A 24,587-nucleotide genomic window follows, 5' to 3' on the forward strand; every position below is an offset into this window, starting at 1 on the left:
AGAGATGATGTAAAATGTTGGTCCTATTAAAATATTCACATGTTAAAAAAGACATTTTTTGTGAAAAAAAAAACGCATCGAAATATTTGTTACAATATTCATTTCTCAACCTCAATGCATTATTAGATTTTTTTTATTGGAAATGATAAACTAATGAAAGATTTTTTTATATTTAAATATTTTGAAGTAAAAAAAGCTACATTCCCTTTTAATAAAGAGCTTTTAAGGGTATATTATTTAAAAAATTTGTGAAAAAGTTAGAAATGAAAATAACAAATTATAAATGAAATAAAAATTAAAAACTCACAAAGGTTTTATATTTTCAAAATTAAACAAATAAAAAACCTAATTAAACTAGCATCTATTTTTATTCTTAAATAAAATAATTGCAAATAAAATTATAATAATAAAATAGAATTATAAATATTCTAAAAATATATTTTAAATTTTTTATAAATTTCAGGGATACCTTTAGTTAAATAATATTTTAAATATATATAATTATATATTTATTCTTTAAATAAATAATTCAAGTCAATTTTAAATATTGAAATACAATAATAACATGTTATCACGAAGAATAAAAAAAATTAATTTATATTTTTAATGAAATTAACAATAAAAACATAAAAATGATCATGTCATCACTATAAGTCTATCTAGTTTACAGTTATTAAAAAAAAAAGAAAAGAAAAAAACAAATAATACGCTCCAGCGGAGGGCAGTGTCCGGTCCGGTCCGGTCTTATTTCCTGTCGTCCTCTCCCGCCTCGCTTCAATCGGCTTGATCTCTCTTCTGCGTCCGAGGAAGCTGCTGTCTGGTGAGCTGACGCCGGTCCCCGACCACTTCGCCGTCGATTGGGAGCCCAGACGCCCTTCAGGTGAGTCGAACGTGAGACACTTCTTTCTGAGTTGCTCTTTTCTCTTAATAGTCTCTTCTTCTTCTTCTTCTTCTTCTTCTTCTTCTTCTTCGTTGTTGTAGTCGTTGTTCCCACTTGCCCTTCGTCACTCTAGCGTAATCTTGCTCTTCGTATTTTTCTTGTTTTAATTTTTATTTTTCTGTTTCGTATTCCTTAACACTCTACATTCCCCCCCCCCCCCCCTTGGGGTATTAGGGTTCTAATTTGTGTAGAAAATTTTTTTGATTATGTTTCTTCATCATTCTTTATGGACATTTTCCCCTCTTCATCATTATTCAGGGCTGTAATTTGTGTTATACTTTCCTTTGGGACTATGTGTTGTACTCGTACTCTGGAGGGATATACTGCTTGGCAAAATGCACGATATCTTAAGAAAATTTGATGAAGCACTGCTCTTAAGTTGTTTCTTGACTGGTGTATAGCAGTCTCCTGCTTCTTATGGTCGTTAAGTAGTTTTTATTCTCATTTTTATATTATAAAGATATGATTTTGAACATTTCTTGAGCCATGCAAGCAAAAAATTGGGGAAAAACTAGTGGCTTTTTATTTATTTATTTAGGGTTGGATTTTTTGCGTTTAGAATGGTTTGATGCTTATGCATTATATCCGAGTTGTTGAAAAGTTATGTTTTTGAGGCATTGTTTTGGCATTAAATGACCCTTATAATTCTTCAATCTTGAAAATTAAATCCTACTTTAGCTTTTTTTTTCTTTTTCGGTCAACATGGAAAACGATGCTTAATTGAAGTTTTATGCTTTAAAGATTGCAAAACAACTCTGCTTCAGGGGTATTTTTAACAAAGTGCTTGGACGAGGAACCCCAGAACAGATGGCAAGTGAAGAAGAGAGTGCTGTGAAAGAGCCTTTGGATCTCATCAGACTCAGTCTTGATGAGCGAATCTATGTTAAGCTCCGATCTGACAGAGAGCTCCGAGGCAAACTTCATGTATGACGGTTAAAATTCTTCTAAACAATTCATGCATATTCCTGTACATGTGTTTATTTGCATGTTTTACACTCGCTTGTACAGATAGTGTTGATTGTGTTCTTGATTTGTAGGTTAGATTTGTTTTATTGTTTCATATATATCCTCTATGCTGCTTTGGGATACTGCTCATAAATTTTGGTTTTATTTGTGTTGGGTCTTTCTGGGTCACATTTCCCCTTTGCATGCAAGGTGGGTCTGGCTGTTCATGTTTAAGATACACATTTCTCTTGGTTTGTATTTAGGGGTTTTCAGCTGTGAGGCATTTTATTCTGGAACCTAGGGATGTGACTGATGTCACAGTTGTCTCTTCTTCTTGTTGTTCTTTCTTGTCATAGTTTTTTCTTCTTGTTGTTGTTTTTTATTTTTTTTATTTTGTATTTTTTTGATCCCTGATGCTACATCAAAAAGTCGCTTGATTGATGCTAAACTTAAAAATAAAATAAAATGAAGATTGAAAAGTGGGACTTGATCACATCTTTGGGGCTTCGAACAAAGTGAATATTATTCTCTTCAAATTCAAGGTCAGCAATAACTGTTTATATGAAGATGAATCCTCTACAGTTAGTCTAGCTAGAGTCCGCGAATCTAAACAATCCAGTTTCTTTTCAACAATTCTAGTAATGTTACATCCACCTCTGTAGTTATAAGATGGACAGTGTTTTAGAAGAGAAAAACATGCAGTTTTTTTTATTTATATCAAGAATAATTTTAGAGGATTGTGCGCCTATAAAAAAAATCTAGAGGGTTGTGAGTCCCATTTAAGACTAGTTTTCAAAAGCGTTGAAAATGCATCTAATTGTAAATAACCAAGTAATAACTTTAGTTCTAATAAAATTTGAAAACAGCAAAAAAAAAGATCTATTGTATATGTATTTAACAGGAACTTGTAGAATATTTAATGTTTAAACTGGCAAATATCCAAGGTCACTCTGACCTGATATACATACAACCCAGGCATCATTATTATGCATCATTTTTGTGAGATAAAGCATATTTTTCTTGTGTCTAGTGAATGTTTTTAAACAATTGCAGATGTTGGAGAGTGTATACTACGAGCTGACAATGGGTCTAACCAAAATACAGTATATCCAAAATTGTATCACTTAAAAAGTAAATAAAGAAAACTTAACTAGACAGTTTTTCCCCAATAATGCGTAAAAGCTTTATATTTTTGGCGATATAAAATAATTTGTATATATATATGTATAATTTTTTGCAATTGTCACCATGTCACTAAGAGCTGGCTGGTGACTAACAAAAAGTTCAGTATATCCATATTGTAACTTAAAATCGAAACAAAGAAAAATTTAAAACTGGACATCTTTTCTATAACGCATAAAAGCTTTATATGATTAATGGTACATAGTAGATTGCACCCAATTGACAAGCATATGTAAGCCCAATTGAGACATGTAACATTCTTAAAACTATTTCAAATTTTTATGGATGAAAGTTGTCACTACTTAGGCTGCTCATTTTGAAACATATTTGTAATGCGGCCATAAAAAGTTATAAATTAGTGGAGGAAATTGCCCATGATCATTTAAATTGGAAGAAAAGGATTCCTGTTGCCGACCCCACTTAGTGGAACCTAATTGTTTTGTTGTTGTTGTACAGCCAGCAGTACATTGTCTGCCCATTTCGGACACATATTTGTAGCATGGGCATTCAAAGTTATGGATTTGGTGTTAGATTTGAGAACTTTCTTTGTTTAGTAATTTTTAGTTATATAGGGACTCTTCTAGAGATGTGTTTTATACAAAGTATTGCTTATTTGTGTGCTTTATGTTCAGATGGGCTAGTTCAATTGAATAAAAGAACCTTTCCTTATTATATTCCCCTTCTTCCTTCACCTTCGTCTTCCTTATTCCTCTTCTTTATTCTTCTTCCTCCTCCTCCTCTTCTTCTCCCCTCCTTTTCTGCTGTTCTACATCAATTGGTATTGGAGAGTCAGAGACAAGTTTGATCACCCATGCAGGAGTGCTATCTCCTTCAAAGAATCATACTGCATCTGAACTATCCCAACTGCTTGCAAGTTGTTGTCATAAATGATCACTATTCTTTGTCCATTAACGATCATCTGCAACAACTGTAACTGTCCTGGTGCCAAGAAAAAAAACAGTCTTGTCTTTGCTGCAAGCAACTGGCCAGAAAGATGGGAATGAATTTGTGAGGGCTGCTTTGTTTCTTCTCTCGTTTCAAGGGCTCTCACTATAGACCTCGCCACCACCATCAAATTCAGAAGTAGCTGACTGGCCCAAAATCAAATTTCCATCAAAATCAAATTTCCATCACCATTCAATGTCAAGAGTGAGCTCACAGGCTGGCAGAAAACCTATCAGTCCTCTCTTTCCTTAGTTTCCTAGCCTTTTCTCATTGCACCACCCCTTCCACCAGACTCCCCATCTTCTGATCTGGCATCACAATAGACATCGTCAGTAGAACATTCTTGCTGTAAAATACTAATATCACATGCCTCATGTGCCAGCTCATGCACGTGTAACTTGACCATTCTCTTTTTCTATTGCTAAAATGTGAGATTTAGACAAGGCATGAGAATTTCACCCTGTTTCAAGATATTTTGACTTGAGTCATGATATATTGGCCGACAGCCATGAGAAATGGAATTTTCTTGGGATATTTTGCTATCATTTCAGGAAATTGGACTGTTAATGCAGATTTCAGAATTTTGAGCAGATATTGATTCTGCCTGAAGTGAAACTAACATTCTGTTTGGATAGTTTGAGGTTTTTCTGAGATACATTGATGAATTTTTGCATAGAATTCAAAGTTTCTGCAAGAAATTTGATTGAAGTGCAAGAAATTGGATACAATATCTGGAAAATTGTAGGAACAGTGGAAAATGATTTCAAGGCAATCTTTTGGGTCCTTGGTATTGTCAGATATTCATCCTGTGAACTTGATTGGTGCATATATGATTAAAGGAAAGTAGTTGATGATTTGTTTCATGTTCTCATTGCCTTTAAAAAAAAAAGAACAAAGAAACAAGATGTTGCTGCTGCTCTCTTTTCACATCAATAGCTTTGATTGATTGTTATTTTTTGCCCTTGCTTGTGTCGTGTCCAGAACATTCAGCCATTTTGTTATTGCATCATGTGGAATTGTGATAAGTCATTTACATTAAATTCACTAATTTGTGTCTGCATCGTAGTAAGTTTAGGTTTCATATTACTTTAACGAATTGTAGCTTTCCCATGGTCACTACAAGACCAACGAGTGCAGCCCAACTCTCATAAATGGATGCCCAAGCTCTGTCTCTTGAACTATTACTCTTTAAGACTATCTAGACCAAATTGTGGGCAACTCAAGCTCTCCATATTCTGTGGGGTTCACCTGAGGTATTCTCCACACTCTTGGAGTTCATATAGGTCCCAATGGCAAGTCAAGCCTCTAAACTATCTGGTAGCCCTGTTTAGGCTAGTCAGCCTCGAGCCAATATGGAGTCTACGTTTGAAGAGGGTGTTCTTGATGAGATTGGCCACATTGATTATCTGTGTAATCTAAGCATCTCCCAGACCCATAACCTGCCTCGGTTTGATTTATGAGGATTATGGAGATATCACTAACAGGGTTAAGGATGACATGTACATATGAGGGAGAGCTAGATCCTAGCACCTTCTTAGATTGGCTAGATGAGATGGATGATTACTTCAAGTGTTAGAGAAGCTGCTTAAAATCTGGATCCTATGTAATGCATCTATATTTTAGTTTTTCATATTTGTTGATGGTATAAACCTAGAAACTTGGCTAGTTAGTGTCCAAAACTTAAAAAAATCACAACCAAAAATAGCTTGAGCCCTCACAGAATGAAGAGATCAAGGTTCAAATTGTTTGCATTTCTTACTCCATTAAAAACCTATGATGAAGGTCCAAAAACCTAAAAATAAAGAAATAAAACTATCAAGCTGGCTTCTCCACACCAGTGTATTCATTTTAACTATAATTTGCTTAATTAATACCATTAAAGCCTTCCTCATGCCCCTCATCGTTACCATCATTATTGTTATTTTCATGGTTAATCATAGAGATGCAATCCTAGTTAATCCAGATTCCATGCAGGATTGGAGTCAGGCGGGATTGAAGTGGGATGGTACCAGGATCGGTAGGATTCATGAGATTGAGATCCAACAAGGATTTTTTGTCTCCGGGTTTTAAAATAACTCGTAAAATTCCTTTTTATTCTGTCAGATACACTGAATAGGCTCAACTCATTCAAATTCTTCTAAATTAAGACAAAGTAAGAATTGAGAGAGCAAAGAGTTGAGCTGCTGAGCTTCTTTGAGAGAGCAGAGATTGTGTAGCAGTAGCTGGTGCACTGTTTCTTCTCCTTACCCCGTTATGTTGTCTTCTTTCTTCCTCCTCTCTTCTCCTCTCCTCTCCTCGTTCTTCCCCTTGTTTTTATTTATTTATTTAGTTATTTTGGAAGCAGAGATCTCTCCTTTGATAGGCAGAAACATGTTTGCTCTGTTTGATCAAGCAAATACCTCTTATTTTTCTTATTCTTTTCCCTCTTCACCTGTTTGTTTGTTCTGCTTTGAAGAACCAGTGGTCCATTTTTTTTCCTGATCTGTAAAATATGATTTGAAGACAAATGGTTCACTTTGTCTGTAACTCTCTTATCAAGAGAAATTTTATTAATGAAAGAATAAAAGAAAATACTGCAGGAGGAGGATAAGGCATCCTCATTTAAAAAGAAAAAAAATGAAAAGTTATCATTTCTTTCCCTTTTACCCCGCTTTATTTTTTATTTTGTTTTTGATCTCTCTATTCTTCTTACTTTCAAGTTTCAGTTTTTTTTTTTCATTTTCTTCATTCTTCTGCTTTTTATTTATTTATTTATTTATTTATTTTTAAATAATCGAAGTTATGGAATAAACAAGCCAGCAATAGTCTGCACCCTGCAAAGTGCAAAGCACTTTGTAATCCTTTATTTATTTATTTAGTGTGTGTGTGTGTGTGTGTGTGTCAAAGCTGTTGGAGCAAAAAGCTCTTAGGTAGCAGCAGAGCACTGTGAGAGGGAGATTTTTTTTTTGAAAAATATAAATTTTCGTTCTTCAATTTCAGATTCTATGTTTGATTGCTTTCTTTATTCTGATGTGATTCTAGGACTTGGGCTTGTAATGTCTAGTGGTTCTGGTGGATTTGGGAAGAGCAAAAAGAAAAATTCAGCCGGTAATAATTCAAAGCAGGTGAAATGTTGATATCAAGGATTTGTTTGATTTTGTGGTTTATGTTGGCTGAAACATCATGTTGCTTGGATTAGAAAAAATAGTCGGCCTTACAGCAAGGTTCTAGAGAATGTCAGGAATAAAACCCTTTGATTGTAAGCCCAATTAGAGGAATCTGCAAAGGAAAAAAAATGATCAATTCATGGTAACGATGATGGATCTTGTGAAGGAATGCAACTGCAACAAAAATACAGAGTAGTAGATTGTATACTTTCCTATAAAAACCAAGAAAGAAATCAATCAACATTGGATTATATTTTCTGAGGAGATGGCAAAAAAGGTTTTTGAAATGCTGTCTGAAGTTGTGGAAAAAAGTTGGAAACGAGAAAGTTGTCCAAGTAGTGACGGGTAATGCTTTAAACTGGGAATTAGAAGTGAATTGTTGATGGAGAGAAGGAAAACATTGGTTTGGACACCTTTTCCAGCCATTGCATTGATTTGATAGTGGGGGACTTTTAAGTTGAAGTGTCACGTCCGTTGTGCAACTATTGCAAAAGGTAGATTCACAATGCACATACACATGTGTCATGGTCCGACTATTTTCACACCCTTGTGAAGGGCCGCGCGGCGCTAGCTAAAGCACTCATGTTCAACTAGCCATCCAATCGTTTACCAACATTCATCCACGAAACACTTTCATTAGCATTCAATCAAATGGTAGCGGAAACAGTAAGCATTCATGAAAGTAGTGGCAAGCAAGCAGTAAACATTGAATCTACGAAATTCATTAACAACACCTCTGTTGACATCGTGTGCTTAGTGAGGGAGGCAAGTAGGCTAAATATGTTGACAAAAGCTAGTGAGTTTTACAATGACTGATGAACACTCATCCTCCCCTAAAGAGCTTTCTAGGCCATTCCCACTCTAGTACTAGGAAACATCAAAGTGACCGAGGAGTCATACTGCCTTATTTGGCATACAAAGACACTACTAGCAGAAAATAACCCTACACTAATATGTACATGATGGAAACCCATCCCAAGCACACGAGATAAGCAGTCAGAGGCAAGCATAATGCCCTGAACAAGCTTAGCTTGTGACATTCTCCCCCACTTATGCGGTCGACTTCCTCGTAGACTTTGGCGGTAGGTACACTTCAAGTTTGTCCACAAACGGTTGAAGATCTTCTGTAGAAATCCAGCTGATTTCTTTGTCATCAAGGCATTTCCACTTCACTAGGAACTTCTGCCGCTTCTTCCTTGAGGATATGAACTTTCTGTCTGCAAGGATTTCTTCAACTTCACGCCTGTCGGGTTGCACTGTCTTCAACTCTGCTCTGTTGGACTGACATCTGCTCAGGTCATTGGTGTTGACAATGAATGGCTTGAGGCAGCTGACATGAAACTGCGGTCTTCTCCCTTGATCTACCCACTTCTTCATCTACTTAGAAGTTTTCTTTATATATGCTCTGGCAAACTCTGCATTCTGTCTCCATTCTCTGATGAAGATGTATGCCCTAGGACTCTTTCGTCTGTACGGCTCGCCCACTGTGTGAGGTAACAGCGGCAGCTGGCCTATAACAAGCTCAAAAGGGCTCTTGTTGGTTGTTAAGATCTTTTGGGCATTGGCACAAAACGGAGCCACATCAAGTAGTTGCACGCCATTCTCCTGGTTGTCGTTGACCAAATGGCGCAAGTACTCTTCTAGTAGCTCTCTGAATCTCTTCATCTGTTTGTCTGTCTGTCGGTGATAACTCAAAGAGATGTCAATATGTAACCCGGATATCTTGAAAAATTCTCAGTCAACATTAAGTCTTGGTCACAAATAATAACTTGGGGAACACCCCAATATCTCACAATAGTCACAAGGAACAATTGTGTTGTCCCCTCTGCCGAACAATACTTTGGTGCGGCCATGAAAGTACCATACTTCTTCCGCTTCTCCCTGTCTTGTTGGCAAGTGAGACAAGTTTTGGTATAATCAACCACATGCGGCCAACAATACCTCCCCAGTAGTCCTGTCATTGGAGTCATTCTCCACGAATACCCCTCAACGAACTTCCTGCAGTATTTAGTAAGGCCAAGAAAGGAATGCAATTCCTTCACTGTCGTGGGGATCTTCCGTTCTTGAATCATCCTTACCTTCTCCATACTCCTTTGGATATGACCTTGTTCAACCACATGACCAAGGAATTTGTTGCTCCGCTGAGCGAAAGAGCACTTCTCTCTCTTCACATCCAGACTGTTTCCCCTCATCCTGTTGAACACCTTCCGTAGATGCTCTTCATGTTTCCTCTGAAACAACACCGATGCTCCCAACGGTGCTTTGGAAGGGCGAACACATCCCGCGTCTAATTCATCAAGCTGTTTCCCCAACTCTACTATCTCTGGAGGCACAATCCGACATAGCCCTTTAGTAGGTGGTTTCACTCCTGATAACAACTCGATCTCATGCTCCACAGTTTGTCGTGAAGGCAAATTGAGAGACAGCTTATCCGGCAACACCTCCTTATCCTCATCCAACGCTGCTTGGATGGTCGTAGGCTCCAGCTCTTGGCCTACTTCTTTGTCTACCACCACCGTGGCTAGACGTGTCTGCTCACCTTGACCCAATCCTTCATTGAGTTGTATGGCTGAAAGGGACTTCCTGTTGTCTCCTTTTGTTGCAACGACTTGCTCCATGCACGAGTGATCTCCCATCAGATACAAGGAACCAGCCAAAGGCATCAACACTGCCCTCGTCCCCCTTACGAAGTCCATTCCTAGAATGATTGGAAAGTCATCCAATGGTATCGCTGTGAAATTCGCATCCCTTCCCACTGTCCAAACTTCACAGTCACTTGCTTGGCTACTGCCAGAGTAGGCTGGGCTATAGAATTAACTACTTTCATGCGTCCTGTATCCTTCTCTAAGGATAAGTTGAGTCTCCATACTTCCAATTGCGAAACAAAATTGTGAGTAGCCCCCGTATCCACCATAGCGTGGGTACTCTTCCCATTGATCCTCAAGTCCACAAACATTAACCCTTATGCTCGTGTAACTTTTGGTCCTCTTCCTCCTCGCTTTCCAACTCTTTTCCCGAAGTGGAAGCTTGTAAGGCATTGAGTAATCCCTTGTGTTGGCACTCACTCTATGAGGTCCACCATACAAGTAGCATGAAATTTTACTCTTCCCCTTTCCATTGGGTGTGTTGAACCCTTGAGACAACGAAGTTTCCTTTGAGGTTGATGATTTAGAGTCAACTCCCCCACTATTGGGTTTGCCTTTCTTGAAAGACTTTCCACTGTTACCCTCTCCGCCAAACCATTTGGACGAAGCGGTATCATCACCAGTGTAGTTAGTCAAGCGTTCTGCAGCAATTTGTGTAGTCGACAAGTCTTGAACCCTTTGTATGAAGTTCAGTTCTTGCCCACAGTTTCATCCCATGTAGAAAATAGAATAACTTGTCCTTCACCGACATATCCTGAATATCCAACATTAAAGCAGAAAATTGTTTCAGATACGTATGCTTGAGATCTCTCAATTTTTTCCTTGCATTATACTCAACATTTTCAAGAAACAATTGGGCCTTGAGCTCTCTCTTCAAGTCTGCCCAACTATTGATTACACAGCTTCCATTTTCAATCTCCTGGTACTTGGTACGCCACCACAGTTTGGCATCACCAACTAAGTACATGGTCGCAGTATCCACCTTTGCCTATTCTGAGGCAATCCTCACAGCGCGAAAGTACTGCTCCACATCTAACAAGAAGTTCTCTAACTCCTTGGCATCACGGGCACCCCCATACGTCATGGGTTTTGATACCTTGGTCTTGCTAACTCCCGGAGTGTTGGAGTTCCCCATAGTAAGAACCATCAGATTTACCTTTGCATCCAGATTAGTCATCCGCGACTGCAAAGTTTCAACTATGTGGCGAAAGTCCTCTGACATGTTGCCTATCAAACCTGCTTGATGTTTTTGTGATCCCATCACTTCATCAACAAGTTCTCTCATCTGAGCCACCTCCGCGGCCACAGTATTGGTTGTTGCCTCAACCTGTGCTTCAAGCATGCTGATCCTCTCAGCATTGTTTGGTGCCATGGTCACTTACCAAAGTTTTCCAAATCCCACAACGAAGGCAATCGAATTCACGTAGTAACTCAACCTTGGGCTCTGATACCAAGTGTCACGGTTCGACTATTTTCACACCCTTGTGAAGGGCCGTGCAGCGCTAGCTAAAACACTTTTGTTCAACTAGCCAGCCAATCGTTCACCAACATTCATCCATGAAACACTTTCATTAGCATTCAATCAAATGGCAGTGGAAACAGTAAGCATTCATGAAAGCAGTGGCAAGCAAGTAGTAAACATTGAATCTACGAAATTTATTAACAACACCTCTGTTGACATCGTGTGCTTAGCGAGGGAGGCAAGTAGGCTAAACACGTTGACAAAAGCTAGTGAGTTTTACAATGATTGATGAACACTTACCCTCCCCTAAAGAGCTTTCTAGGCCATTCCCATTCTAGCACTAGGAAACATCAAAGTGACCGAGGAGTCATACTGCCTTATTTGGCATACAAAGACACTACTAGCAGAAAATAACCCTATACTAGTATTTACATGATGGAAATCCATCCCAAGCACACGAAATAAGCGTTCACAGGCAAGCATAATGCCCTGAACAAACTTAGCTCGTGACATGCACTTACTTATTTTAAAGACCAAATTTTCTTAATGGAGTAATCTCACTAGATGGGCTGTGATGTGCTTTTAAATTGCATATTTAGCTTTACCTCATCTTGGTAAGCATAAAGGTACTTTGATGTCTATGCTTTCATCAAATAAGCTTACCTCTTCGGTTTGTAGCCTCTCTAAAGGAGAAAAAAAGATTCATAAAATTGTGTTGGATAATTGAGATTTTGGCAACATGTCACCACTTGCCTAGAGGCCGCACTACCAACTAATTAAGGTATTGAGAATGGTAGATTTGGCAGCAACACTAGCTTTGGCCTTTGGGATTGCTTTATGAGCGAATGGAATATGTTGGCCCTAGAGTTGAGTCTAGAGGGAGGTGAATAGACTGTTTTGCATATTTGTGGTTTCTTCTACAAAATATAAAATCTTGGCAAGATACAAATGATTATATCACTGAATATAAAATGTAAATCATGTACAAGATGTAAATTAAAGAGTAGGGAAGAAAAGCTCAACAAACAATATTAACATGGTTCAGCCCTTTGCCTATGTCCACACCTTGAGACACACTCAAGGATTCTCAATCCACTATCATGATCTCCTTCAAGGACGGAGAGAAGCCTTTACGCCACAAGGGAACAAATCCCTTTACGCTCACACATGGCCTTTCGAAGGGAACAAATATCTTAATGCTCACCTAGAGCCTTCACACGGGAACAAATCCCTTTTGCTCACACAGAGACTTTACAAGGGAACAAATCCCTTAACACTTGTTTCACAAAGAACCCTTACTAGATGAAGATGATTTACAAATAAAGCTCCTTGAATGAGTTGATATCTAGTACAATGAAGACCTCACACTAATCTCTCAAAGTAATGAATCACAACAAAGATTTGAGAGCTTGAGAGATAGTGAGCACTTGAGATGATGAACTAAATGCGAAGTGCTTGTGAATGATATTCAATAGATGTTAATCACTAAGATCAATGCTAGAACAAGTCTTTGGCCTTATATTTATAGGCAATTTGGAGTTCTATCCGTTTTATGGCCGTTGGGCTTAAAATATGATTTAATATTTTGAAAACTAGCCGTTTGTGGCTGTTGGGGTTTGAATCCCAACACAAACCGTCGATGGATTCACAAAACCGTGGACGGTTTCCCCCAAATCGTCGACGGTTTCATCCAGGCCAAATTCTGCGTAAAACCGTCGTTGTATATAGGTAAAACCGTTGACGGTTATTGTAGCAAACTGTAACCCCAACAGTAATGGTTGACGGTTACATAGCTGTAGCAAACATCCCAACTATATCTCTACACAGTTAGCATCCATCCTAGCTATATCTCCTCTCGATGCTGGTCCACAAACTAGAAATAAACAAGCACACAATTGAAAAATATTGACTCCGGAGTTGCATGGTTCAACAAATTTTTTCCTACGTCTACAGGAGAGAGAGATTCACAATTTCTTTAAAAATAGAAGAGGAAGAGATACGCACTTAGATTCACTCAACTCTCAATCTTCTCTCTACTTACTCACTCACGGCTCACATGCTCTTATTTATATAAGATTTTTTCCGGTACTCTATATATCCTTTCGCACACTCACACATATATATTTGGAAGGAGAGGATCAAATAATCAAAATTGGCAGGCGACTCTTTGACACTGTAGACCACTGTAGAGTACTATAGCTACTGTAGCAAATTTGCTTCTGCCTGAAACTGTCGATGTACCTATGGAAAAACTTGATTTTGTTGTATCTTTAGGTACATAAAAATGGTTTTAACCTAACCGAGACCAAGTATATTAAGATGTACGATATTTAGGCCGTTTAACCTTTGTCCCATATTAAACAAAGTTGAGTATAAGATATTTTCATAAAACTCATTGTTTTGTTTTTGAAAACTCTTAAGTATAAAACTATGAAAAACTTATTTTTCATTAAGTGATATCCTATATACTCTATGGACTAATATGCATATGTAGTTGCTTAAATCTTGCTCAATAAGCTTGCGTGAAACAACACTGCAAGAGTTACAATAAATACGACCTCAAAACACTCCCCATTACATATGGTTTACATTTGCTCCATTGGATGTGCTTGAGATCTTCCGAGTGAGTGTCCTCTTGACCTTTGCTTATTTAAATGTCCACTCAATCTTTTTGCATTTAATCCTGTACCTTCATGTTTTTGTCACTTGTACCTGTACTAACTTGATATGCAAAGATTAGTTAACTTGGAAACACTAAATGGGTTGATATCATCAAAATTTAACAATTAGGATTATGTAGCCACTAAGGCTAACAATCTCCCCCTTTTTGATGATGTCAAACCTATTAAGTGTTCACTCGATCTTTGTATTTAAATGTGTACCTTATACCTGTCATAGATATTCATAGATTTGTTAACTTAGAACCACTAATGGGTTGTTATTATCAAAATACGAAAATTAGGATTATGTAGTCACTAAGGCTAACAATCTCCCCCCTTTTTGATGATGGCAAATAATTGGTGTTCTCACAAGATATAATTTTAAGCTCTCCCTTAATTTATGCATATGGTTGAATAAGATGAAATTTTGCTTCTCCTTTCTATATGCATATAAGGCATAATTAATTCATTCTACTAGATATTTCATTTCCATTGGTTTGACAAAATAACAAACAAGCACACAATAGAAAAATATAGAGGAGGAAGAGATACACACTCAGATTCACTCAACTCTCAATCTTCTCTCTACCTACTCACTCACGGCACACGCTTTTATTTACATAAGATTTCTTCCGGTACTCTATCTATCCTCTCGCACACACACATATATATATAGGGAAGGAGAGGATCAAATAATCAAAATTGTTGGACGGCTTTTTAACAATGGATAGCCAGCACCAACAAAATTAAAGGAGCAGCAGCCGGCTGCTCTTGGCTTCTTCTTCCTTATCTAACCTGCCATATAAAATGTGATTGGGTATGGACCCAACAATTCTCCCCCTCCATACCCATAGAAGGAGAATGCTACAACCATTCTTCAGTTGACATCCATCCCAGCTATATCTCTACATAGCTGGAGCTCCTCATAAGTAACCACCTTTGTCAACATGTTTGTCGGATTCTCTTCAGTATGAATCTTGACGAGCTTTAACAGTTGTTGTTCCATGGAACAACTTCTCTTATCCAATGATAGTGAATATTAATATGTTTTGTCCTGGAATGGTACATTGAGTTCCTGCTCAAGTTCAGAGCATTCTGACTATCACAATGTACCTTGTATTCTTCCTATATGATAGTTCTTGGAGAAACCTCTTTAACCACAACGTTTCCTTCCCAACTTCCGCTGCGGCAATATACTCTGCTTCTTTTGTGGATAGGACAACACACTCCTGCAATTATGACTGCCATGATACATCTCTCCCCCTGCAAAGGTGAACAAAAAACCTGACGTGGGTTTTCTCCCATCAAGATCACTAGCCATGTCTGCATCAGTGTGACCCTCCAAGGTTGGTTTAGTATCCCCAAAACATGAGCATAGTTCTGATACCCTTCAAGTACCTGAGAATCCATTTCACAGCTTCCCGATGGTCGTTCCCTAGATTGGAAAGAAACCTGCTTACAACGCATACAACGTGGGTAATGTCTAGTCTCGTACACACTATTGCGTGTACATCAAGCTTTCGACTACTGATGAGTATGGGACTATTGACATTTCTTCCCTTGATGAGTGAGACAACTTCTTGCTTAGTTTGAAATGATTAGCCAGTGGAGTACTGACTGGCTTAGCACTTTCCATGTTGAAATTTTTTGATGGTACGTTCAACATCTTTCTCCTGTGATAGCCATAATTTCTTGATTTTTCTGTCACGATCGATTCTCATGCCTAGGATTTGATGGGCTGAGCCTAAGTCTTTCATTTCAAATTACTTAGACAAATCCATCTTCAACTTATTGATCTTGTTTGCATCCATGAAAGAGTCAAACTTTTTGTACCATTGTTTTGACGCTTGCTTGAGGCCGTATAAACTTTTCTTCAACCTGCAAACTAGGTGCTCCTTCCCTGGAACTTTAAATCATTCTGGTTGCTCCATGTTGATGTCTTCCTCCAAGTCTCCATGTAGGAAAATTGTCTTCACATCCATTTGTTCAAGCTCTAGATTTAACTTGGCTACCAATTCGAGTGTGACTCAAATTGTCGTCGTTTTCACTTTCACTACTAGTGAAAATATCTCATCAAAGTCAACGCGTTTCTTCTGTTCGAAACCTTTGACGACCAATCTGCCTCTATGCGTCATTATTTGTCTGCAACCATCTTTCTTCAGCTTGAACACCCATTTGTTCCTTAGTGCTCTTTTCCCTTTGGGAAGTTTTACTAGCTCATACGTCTGATTCTTAGGTAAAGAATTCATCTTTTCTTTCATAGCTTCCATCAATTTGGTATTATCAGTATGAGACTAGACCTCTTGGAAACTTTCTGGCTCTCCCTCATCAGTGTGTAAAAGATACTCTGATTCCGAATATCTCCTTGATGGAATCAGAATAAATCTCTTCCAGATATTCTAGGCTCAACAACTTCTGGAGGAGGAGGTGCTTCATCATCTGATTGATGTGATGAATTTGCAATTTCTGGTGAAGGGGGTTATTGCTCCCCCTGCTTAACACCCTTTGCATTCATTTCCAGTGGATCATCCTGTAGCTCTCCATTGTTTGTGGGAGAATGTGCAGGTGCTGGATATGATACAATGTCTGGAGCATTGGAACTTGGCTGCTTGGACTTTGTGAGGTTTTCAAAGTCCTCGAATAACTCATGCTCGTGGAATACCACGTCTTTGGATCGTATGACCCTCTTTATCTCTGGATCCCATAGTCTGTAGCCAAATTCATCATCTTCAATGCCAATGAAGATGCATGGAATGGACTTAATGTCGAGCTTGTCTCTGCTCATTAGATATATATATTCCAAAGCTTTGCTCCCAAACACTTTTAGATGAGTGTAAGAAACTTTTCTTTTGGTCTATACTTTCTCTGGAATTCCAAAATTCAGTGGTGCTGACGGTGATCTGTTGATAAGGTAACATGCAGTACGTACAACTTTGCTCTAGTATGGCTTAGGTAACTTTGCCGTACTAAGCATACTTCTGATTTTCTCCATAATGGTTCGATTCATTCGCTCGGTGACACCATTATGTTGTGGGGTACGTGGGACCGTTTTCTCATGTTTGATACTGCGATCAAAACAATAAGCTTTGAGCTCCTTGGAAGTGTATTCACCTCCATGGTCTGAATGGAGGCACTTCAGTCTTTTCCCTATCTGTCTTTCCACCATGGCTTGAAAACTTCTAAAATGTTCAAATACTTGGTCCTTGGTCTTAAGAAAGAATACCCACACCTTCTATGAAGCATCGTCAATAAAGGTGACAGAATACCTGTTACCACCCAGTGATTCTTCCTCTATGGGTCCGCATACATCAGAGTGTATCAAACTTAATAGCTCTAATCTTCTTTTTGTGGATGATCTGAATGAAACTCTATGTTGCTTGCCAACTAAGCAATGATCACAGGGGTTCAATGGAATACCTAAGGCAATTTTGATGGATGATTTTTTTACTAATGTGAACAACCCCTTCTCTCCCATGTGTTCGAGTCTCTTGTGTCACAAATTTGGTGATGCCTCATTTTCCACAGCGTTATTATCATTGCAAATCTCCACCTGGATTTTGTATAGCGTGGTGCATATATATCCTCGAGCGACAAGCATGGCACCTTTTGTCAATTTCAAGGTACCTTTTTCGAAGTAATTGTTGAATCCCTATTTGTCAAGAGCTGCCTTAGAAATAAGGTTGACCCGAAGGTCAGAGACATGTCTGACATCCTTTAATGTCATGGTGCTGCCAACAATTATCTTGATCTGCACATCTCCAATTCCCGCGATCTGAGAAAAATTGGTATTCCCCATCTTCACAGTGCCAAAGTCGCCAGATTTGTACATGGTGAAGTAATCTCTGTGGGGAGTGACTTGGTAAGAAGCTTCAGTGTCTACCACCCACTTAGAATCGTGGTTCTCCATATGGCAATACGTCTCTTCTTCTATCGAGACTACTGATATTTCTTGTGCGAGGGGGACCAGGTTTGAACCCTCATCCTTTGTAGTAGGTTGACTACTCTTGATCTTGCTCAAGTCGCAGTTTGCGACAGTCTTTCTTCATGTGGCCTTCAATGCCACATTGGTAACATTTGATCTTGCCTCTTTGCCAATTTTTACCGTCACTGGTTTTGACACAATCTTGGGATCTACCTCTGGATTTGCTTCTATATCTGCCTCTACCTCTACTTCCTCCTTGAAGTCGGCCTCTGGTTTTGGTAACGAAGGCTTGTGACTGGTCTACGCCTGCTTCCTTTCTTCTAGTTTCCTCATTAAATAGGGCATCCTTTACCATCGCCATGGTAAGTGTGCCATTTGAAGCTGAATTGCTGAGAGTGACAACAAGTGTCTTCCAACTATCTGGCAAGGAACTGAGAAGAAGTAGAGCCTCTACTTCGTCGTCATAGCCAGCTTGATAGATGCAAGCTGGTTCACCAAGTTTTGGAACTCGCTAGTGTGTTTTGCTATAGAGGTCCCGCTCTTTAGTTTTAGATTGACAAGCCGCTTCATTAGGAGGGCTTTATTTCGAGTAGTCTTGGCTTGGTACATGTTCTCCAGTTTCTCCTGTAGGCATCAGTCTCCTGAGCAACGTGATGGAATACACTATGGTCGATCCATTGTCTGATCTGACCGATAGTCTTCTTGTGCATCTTTTTCGAATCAACGTCTGTCATTAAGTTTGATGGTTTCTCGCCTTAGTTCTCCAAAGGATCAGCCAGATCTTTACAGTTCAGGAGATTAAGCATCCGGGATCTCCATAAAGTGTAATTAGAGGCAGTGAGCTTGATCATAGCTCCTGATGCTGAGTCCTCTATTGATTTCAAGTAATTATTACTTTAAATGGTAATTACAGGATGTTCGAGGTAGAATTTTGCAAAAACAAGGCCACAATTGCGTTCGAAACAGTCCAAAACCTTAGGAACAGGTCTAACCCGGTTAAAATATAGGCTTGAAATAGGTTGACTCGACCCAAAAAAACTGTTCTAGATTGAGTTGACTCAGTAACGGAATATTACCTAACTGGCGTAATATTCCCTTGCCTTTATGATGCCGTTATTGCTGACGTGGTGTTGATGCCATGGCAAAGCGGGGCCCATTGTTGATGCGGCAAGGGGGGACCCATGGTTGATGTGGTACTAATGATGTGGCAAGGTGAGACCCAATTGCTGATGTGGCACTAATGACGTGGCAGTCTTCTTCAACCTTGAGCAGATTAAATTTTGCAATACGTTCAAATCTGCAAAAAATATGGGAAGAAATTGGGATATTGCGACGGCCCGTGTGGCTTCGTTGGGGGTCGGTTTTTGACGTCGTTTTCACTGATGTGACCATCTTGACACAAACTTCGCGATGATGTGACCGAATAAAAGTTTTTAGCAACTCAAAAGAACTGGACCGAGAGCCATGTTCTCCTTTTTTGCCCGAAAAATTTGCTGGAAACCCTCAACAATGGGGTGACGCCGGGAATGGTTCTCCCGAGAAGATACCAAGGATAGATAGAGTATCGTAAAATTTGCCGGAAACCCTTGCTCTGATTCTAAGGATAGATAGAGTACTGGAAGAAATCTTATGTAAATAAAGAGGGTGTGTGCCATGAGTGAGTAGGTAGAGAGAAGATTGAGAGTTGAGTGAATTTGAGCATGTAACTCTTCCTTCTCTGTTTTTAAAGAAATTGTGAATCTCTCTCTCTCGTGGACGTAGGCAAAAATTTGCCGAACGATGTAACTCTGATGTCAATATTTTTCTATTGTGTGCTTGTTTATTTCAAATTTTTGGACCAATTAAGCCCAACAAAGTGGTATTAGAGCATTGTTAAGGGTTTTAGGCAAGTTTTTTCCGGCAAAAAAGGAGCACATGGCTCTCGGTCCATTTTTTTTCGAGTGGCTTGAAACTTTAATTTGGTCACACCATCGCGTAGTTCGTGTTGAGATGGTCACAACGGTGAAAATGGCGTCAAAAACTGATCCCAAACGAAGTCACACGAGCCGTTTCAATATCCCAATTTCTTCCCCTATTTTTTGCAGATTGAATGTACTGCAAAATTTAATTTGCGGAAGGTTGAAGAAGATTGCCACATCATCAGTGCCACATCAGTCACGGGTTCCACTGTGCCACATTAGTAGTGGGCCTCGTGTGTCACACCATCAACACCACATCAGTCGTGGGTCCCACCATGCCATATAAACAATGGGTCCTACTTTGCCACATCATCAGCGCCACATTGGCATTAACGGCATCATAACAGCAAGGGAATATTCCGTCATTTAGGTAATATTCTGTTACTTAGTCAACTTAGTCCACAATAGCTTTTTTGGGCCGAGTCAGCCCATTTCAGGCCCGTTTTTGACCGAGCCAGAGCTGTTTCTAAGGTTTTGGACTGTTCCAGACGCAACTGTGGCCTTGTTTTTGCAAAATTCTGCCCCAAACATCCTGTAATTACCATTTAAAGTATAGAATTACTTTAAATCAATGGAGGACTCATTATCAGGAGCTATGATCAAGCTCACTTCTTAATGGAGATCCCAGATGCTTGATCTCCTAAACTATAAAGATTTGGCTGATCCCTTAGAGAACAAAGGCGAGAAACCATCAAACTTAATGACAGACGCTGATTAAAAAAAGATGCACAAGAAGACTATCGGTCAGATCAGACAATGGATCGACCATAGTGTATTCCATCACGTTACTCAAGAAACTGATGCTTACAAACTCTGGGAAAAATTGAAAAACATGTACCAAGCCAATATTGCTCGAAACAAAGTCCTCATAAAGAAGTGGCTTGTCAATCTAAAATTGAAGAGCGGGACCTCTATAGCAGAACACACTAGCAAGTTCCAAAACCTGTTGAACCAGTTTGCATTTATCAAGCTGGCTATTGGCGACGAAGTAGAGGCTCTACTTCTCATTCCTTGCTAGATAGTTGGGAGACACTTGTTGTCACTCTCAGCAATTCAGCTCTAGATGACACAGTTACCACGGCGATGGTAAAGGATGCCCTATTCTATGAGGAGACTAGAAGGAAGGAGGCAGGCGTAGACTAGTCACAAGCCTTTGTTATCGAAACCAAAGGCCGACTTCAAGGAGGAAGTAGAGGTAGAGACAGATATAGAAGCAAATCCAGATGTAGATCCCAGGATTGTAGCTGAACTAGTGATGGTAAATTTGGAAAAGAGGCAAGATCAAATGTTACCATTGTGGCATTGAAGGCCACATGAAGAAGGACTGTTGCAAACTGCGACGTGAGTAAGGTTAGAGTAGTCAACCTACTACGAAGGATGAGGGTGCAAACCTAGTCATCCTTGCACAAGAAATATCAATAGTCTTGATAGAAGAAGAGACATGTTGCCATATGGAGAACCACGATTATGAGGGAGTGGTAGACATTGCAGCTTCTTACCATGTCACTCCCCGTAGAGATTACTTCACCACGTACAAATCTGGCGACTTTGGTATCGTGAAGATAGGGAATACTAGTTTTTATTAGATCGTGGGAATTGGAGATGTGTTAATCAAAACAAATGTTGGCTGCACCATGACATTAAAGGATGTCAGACACGTCCCTGACCTTCGACTCAACCTTATTTCCGGGGCAGCTCTTGACAGACAGTGATTCGACAGTTACTTCGAAAAAGGTACCTAGAAATTGACGAAAGGTGCCATGATTGTGGCTTGAGGACATATATGCAACACGCTATACAAAACCCAGGTGGAGATTTGCAATAGCCTCAACGCTGTAGAAAATGAGGCATCACCAGACTCGGACACATGGGAGAGAAGGGGTTGTTCACAATAGTAAAGAAGTCATTCATCAAAATTTCATCAGGTATTCCATTGAACCCCTGTGATCATTTTGCTTATTTGGCAACCAACATAGAGTTTCATTCAAAACATCCACAAAAAGAAGATCAGAGTTATTAAGTTTGGTACACTCTGATATATGCGGATCCATAGAGGAAGAACCACTGGGTGGTAATAGGTATTTTGTTGCTTCATTATCGATGCTTCACAGAAGGCGTGGGTATACTTTCTTAAGACCAAGGACCAAGTATTTGAACATTTTAGAAGTTTCCACGCCATGGTAGAATGATGTGCATCTCTAGAGAATTTAGTGTGGCTGACAGTGTCGTGGTTTGCAGAAGTCTGAATGCTTTCCCAGAAATTCTTTAAAGAAAGTCCATGCTTGTGTGATTGGTCCATTCCAAATTATTAGGAAACTGGATCTAATGCACACTTATTAGTTGATTTTCCTCACCATATGAGCACTGGCCCTGTTTCCATACTGAAGGATTTGATGCCATACTGAGGCACGTTAGAGCTTCATGCCTCGTCTTCTAGTCCTTATGGAGGTTCTGTGCACCGCCCATTTCTTGGTTGCCACAGGATATACAGCCAATGCCATTCTGGATGGATGAGTTTGCTAGATGTCCTCAGGACTCACGGTGGTTTTCATTTAATATTTCATCCGGTGGAGATGCAGACCTGCTTTGGTTCTATGTGGCTTTCTAAGGATGATGTTTGTGAGATTGCTATCGGTGTGTCCAGAGTGGGCCTTTTAGTAAACTCTCTAGTCGAGTTTCTTTCTACTAGGGACTACGACAGAGGGCTGCTACCACCACTTAGGCTGCCCATTTGGCATGCCTATGTTTGTTACAGGTTTAGGATTTGAATAAGATGTAATATAACATTGTATTGAAATTTGTCCAAATCCACCCAACCCAAATTTAAGGTCTAAACTCCATGCTCTCAAATGCAGCATTAATGACAAGATAAAATAATAGTAATAATAATTAGCTCTAGGCAATGTAAATGGATTAAACATGGCTTAAAATTTATTTGCCTAATAATATACTCTTCTCTTTGCCTTTCAATATTTGTTTCTCATAATAATAATAATAAGAAGAAGAAGAAGAAACAAGAATATTTTGGAAAAGTAAAGGACCATACAAATTTTATCTAAACTGGTGCCAGTATTGTTTTTTACTGTAATTAGCTAATAGGTGATTATGATTGATGCCTTTGTAGTATTATCTCTAGTCAGTATGATATTATCCTTGTAGTGTGTGTGTGTGATGCTGATATTGACCATCACTGATTTGACCACAGGTTGACCCCCCAGTCCACTGACCTAGTGGCTTTACTGGGTTGGTCACCTGCACAGGGTTTAGAACCATGGTTAGGTGGTGTTCAGTTAATTGAGTCCATGTTTAAATTGAAACATGGTTCTTTGCTGATATTGACATCTTTTTAAGAGCAGCCTATAGTGACTCATCAGCCCAACATAGTTATCTGGAAAAAAGTTGGTTTTATGGGGTTCCATGATGGAATAAAAAATTCACTCTAGTTTTTTACAAGAACAGTAAAAAGGAAAATTAAAATATATTCTTTTACGTTTTGAGGAATGTGAAGTTTTTATGTTTGTGTCTTATCTCCTTGAATTATATATTAATTACCAATTTAACTCCTGGCTTTGCAGGCATATGATCAGCATTTGAATATGATTCTTGGGGATGTTGAAGAAATTGTTACTACTGTAGAAATCGATGATGAAACTTATGAAGAGATAGTCAGGGTATGTATGATTTCAAACTCTTTGCTTTATTTCTTTTTCCCCTTGAATTATGATGATCAAAATTGTAGTACTTCGGAGTTTTGCCATGATCAAGTCACTTGCCATGCTTCAGCACCTTATTGCTTAGATGTGAAAAATTGGGTGCTTAGTTTCAGGATATAAATGTCAAGCATTTCCATTGAGTTGGCGGATTCATTTGAGTAATTTAACTTGACTCTTGTCTGAATAGATGCTGAGCCATAATATGCAGCTAATAATAAGAACCAAAAAAATAAAAAAAATAATGAATGGGCCTAATAAGAACCAAATTGCCAGGGAATTTGCCAGTCTGCCCAGAAACATTACCTAAGGATGACCAACTCAATATATGCTAATAATGTCATCAAGCATGGTTGAAAGTTCAACTGAGCAGGGGTAGTAGGTTGAACATCCACTCCATTAAAATGGGTACTCTCCCTGCCCCCTCAGAAAACTAAACGTGCATCCATTAAAACAAAAGCAGAAAGAAAAAGCTTGAACTGCGTAGATGCCATGAACAGAGCTGCCCCGAGAAAAGGAAGAGGAACAATATCCTATGGAATGTTAGAATTCTAATCAATCATGAGGCCTCACTGCACAATAATTAGCTAGAGGCCTCAGGCCACACAATATAGGGTTGAATTAGCATTTCAAAGAAGTGGCGTCAACTCGAACTTCTCTAATTTTTTTTGAATTTATTTTCCAGACAAGTGCTCGATGGCTTCCTGGTTTCTGCTCCATTCATTCATCTTTCATATTTGATGTTTTTCCTTTTTCAGACAACAAGGCGCACAGTTCCTTTTCTCTTTGTTAGAGGAGATGGCGTCATATTGGTTTCTCCTCCCCTCAGGACGGCTTAATTTTGATGAAGTTCAGGGTGTATTCTGACGGCAAAATGACATGTTTCTCAAATATACTGGGATGTGGCTGTCTTTCTCAATGAATGGCTATGTTTCTGTAAACTTATTAGATTTTGAAAAGAAGGATTAAAAGTGCCGAGTGCCAAAATCTGTATTCTCTTTTTGTATGCTTTGTTTATGATTGTGTACCAGCTTTCAATTAGTTTGAATCTAAAGCGTTTCAGTTGAGGGCA

General features: G+C 38.9%; 1 protein-coding gene across 3 annotated transcripts; it reads left to right on the forward strand.

Moving 5' to 3' along the window:
- Window positions 1-675: 675 nt before the first annotated feature.
- Window positions 676-24,587, forward strand: LOC131153122 (sm-like protein LSM3B). Of its 3 annotated transcripts, none has more exons than XM_058105195.1 (4): window positions 676-891; window positions 1,705-1,864; window positions 23,381-23,476; window positions 24,274-24,587. In XM_058105195.1, the coding sequence occupies exons 2-4, from the start codon at window positions 1,748-1,750 to the stop codon at window positions 24,352-24,354; spliced, it is 294 nt and encodes a 97-aa protein (XP_057961178.1). In that variant the 5' UTR covers window positions 676-891; window positions 1,705-1,747; the 3' UTR covers window positions 24,355-24,587. The 3 variants fall into 3 exon arrangements, with proteins under 3 accessions (XP_057961178.1, XP_057961176.1, XP_057961177.1); XM_058105193.1 differs by having other exon boundaries at window positions 676-880; XM_058105194.1 differs by having other exon boundaries at window positions 686-880; window positions 1,682-1,864.

Source organism: Malania oleifera, chromosome 4 (assembly GCF_029873635.1).
Source record: "Malania oleifera isolate guangnan ecotype guangnan chromosome 4, ASM2987363v1, whole genome shotgun sequence".
NCBI lineage: Eukaryota > Viridiplantae > Streptophyta > Magnoliopsida > Santalales > Ximeniaceae > Malania > Malania oleifera.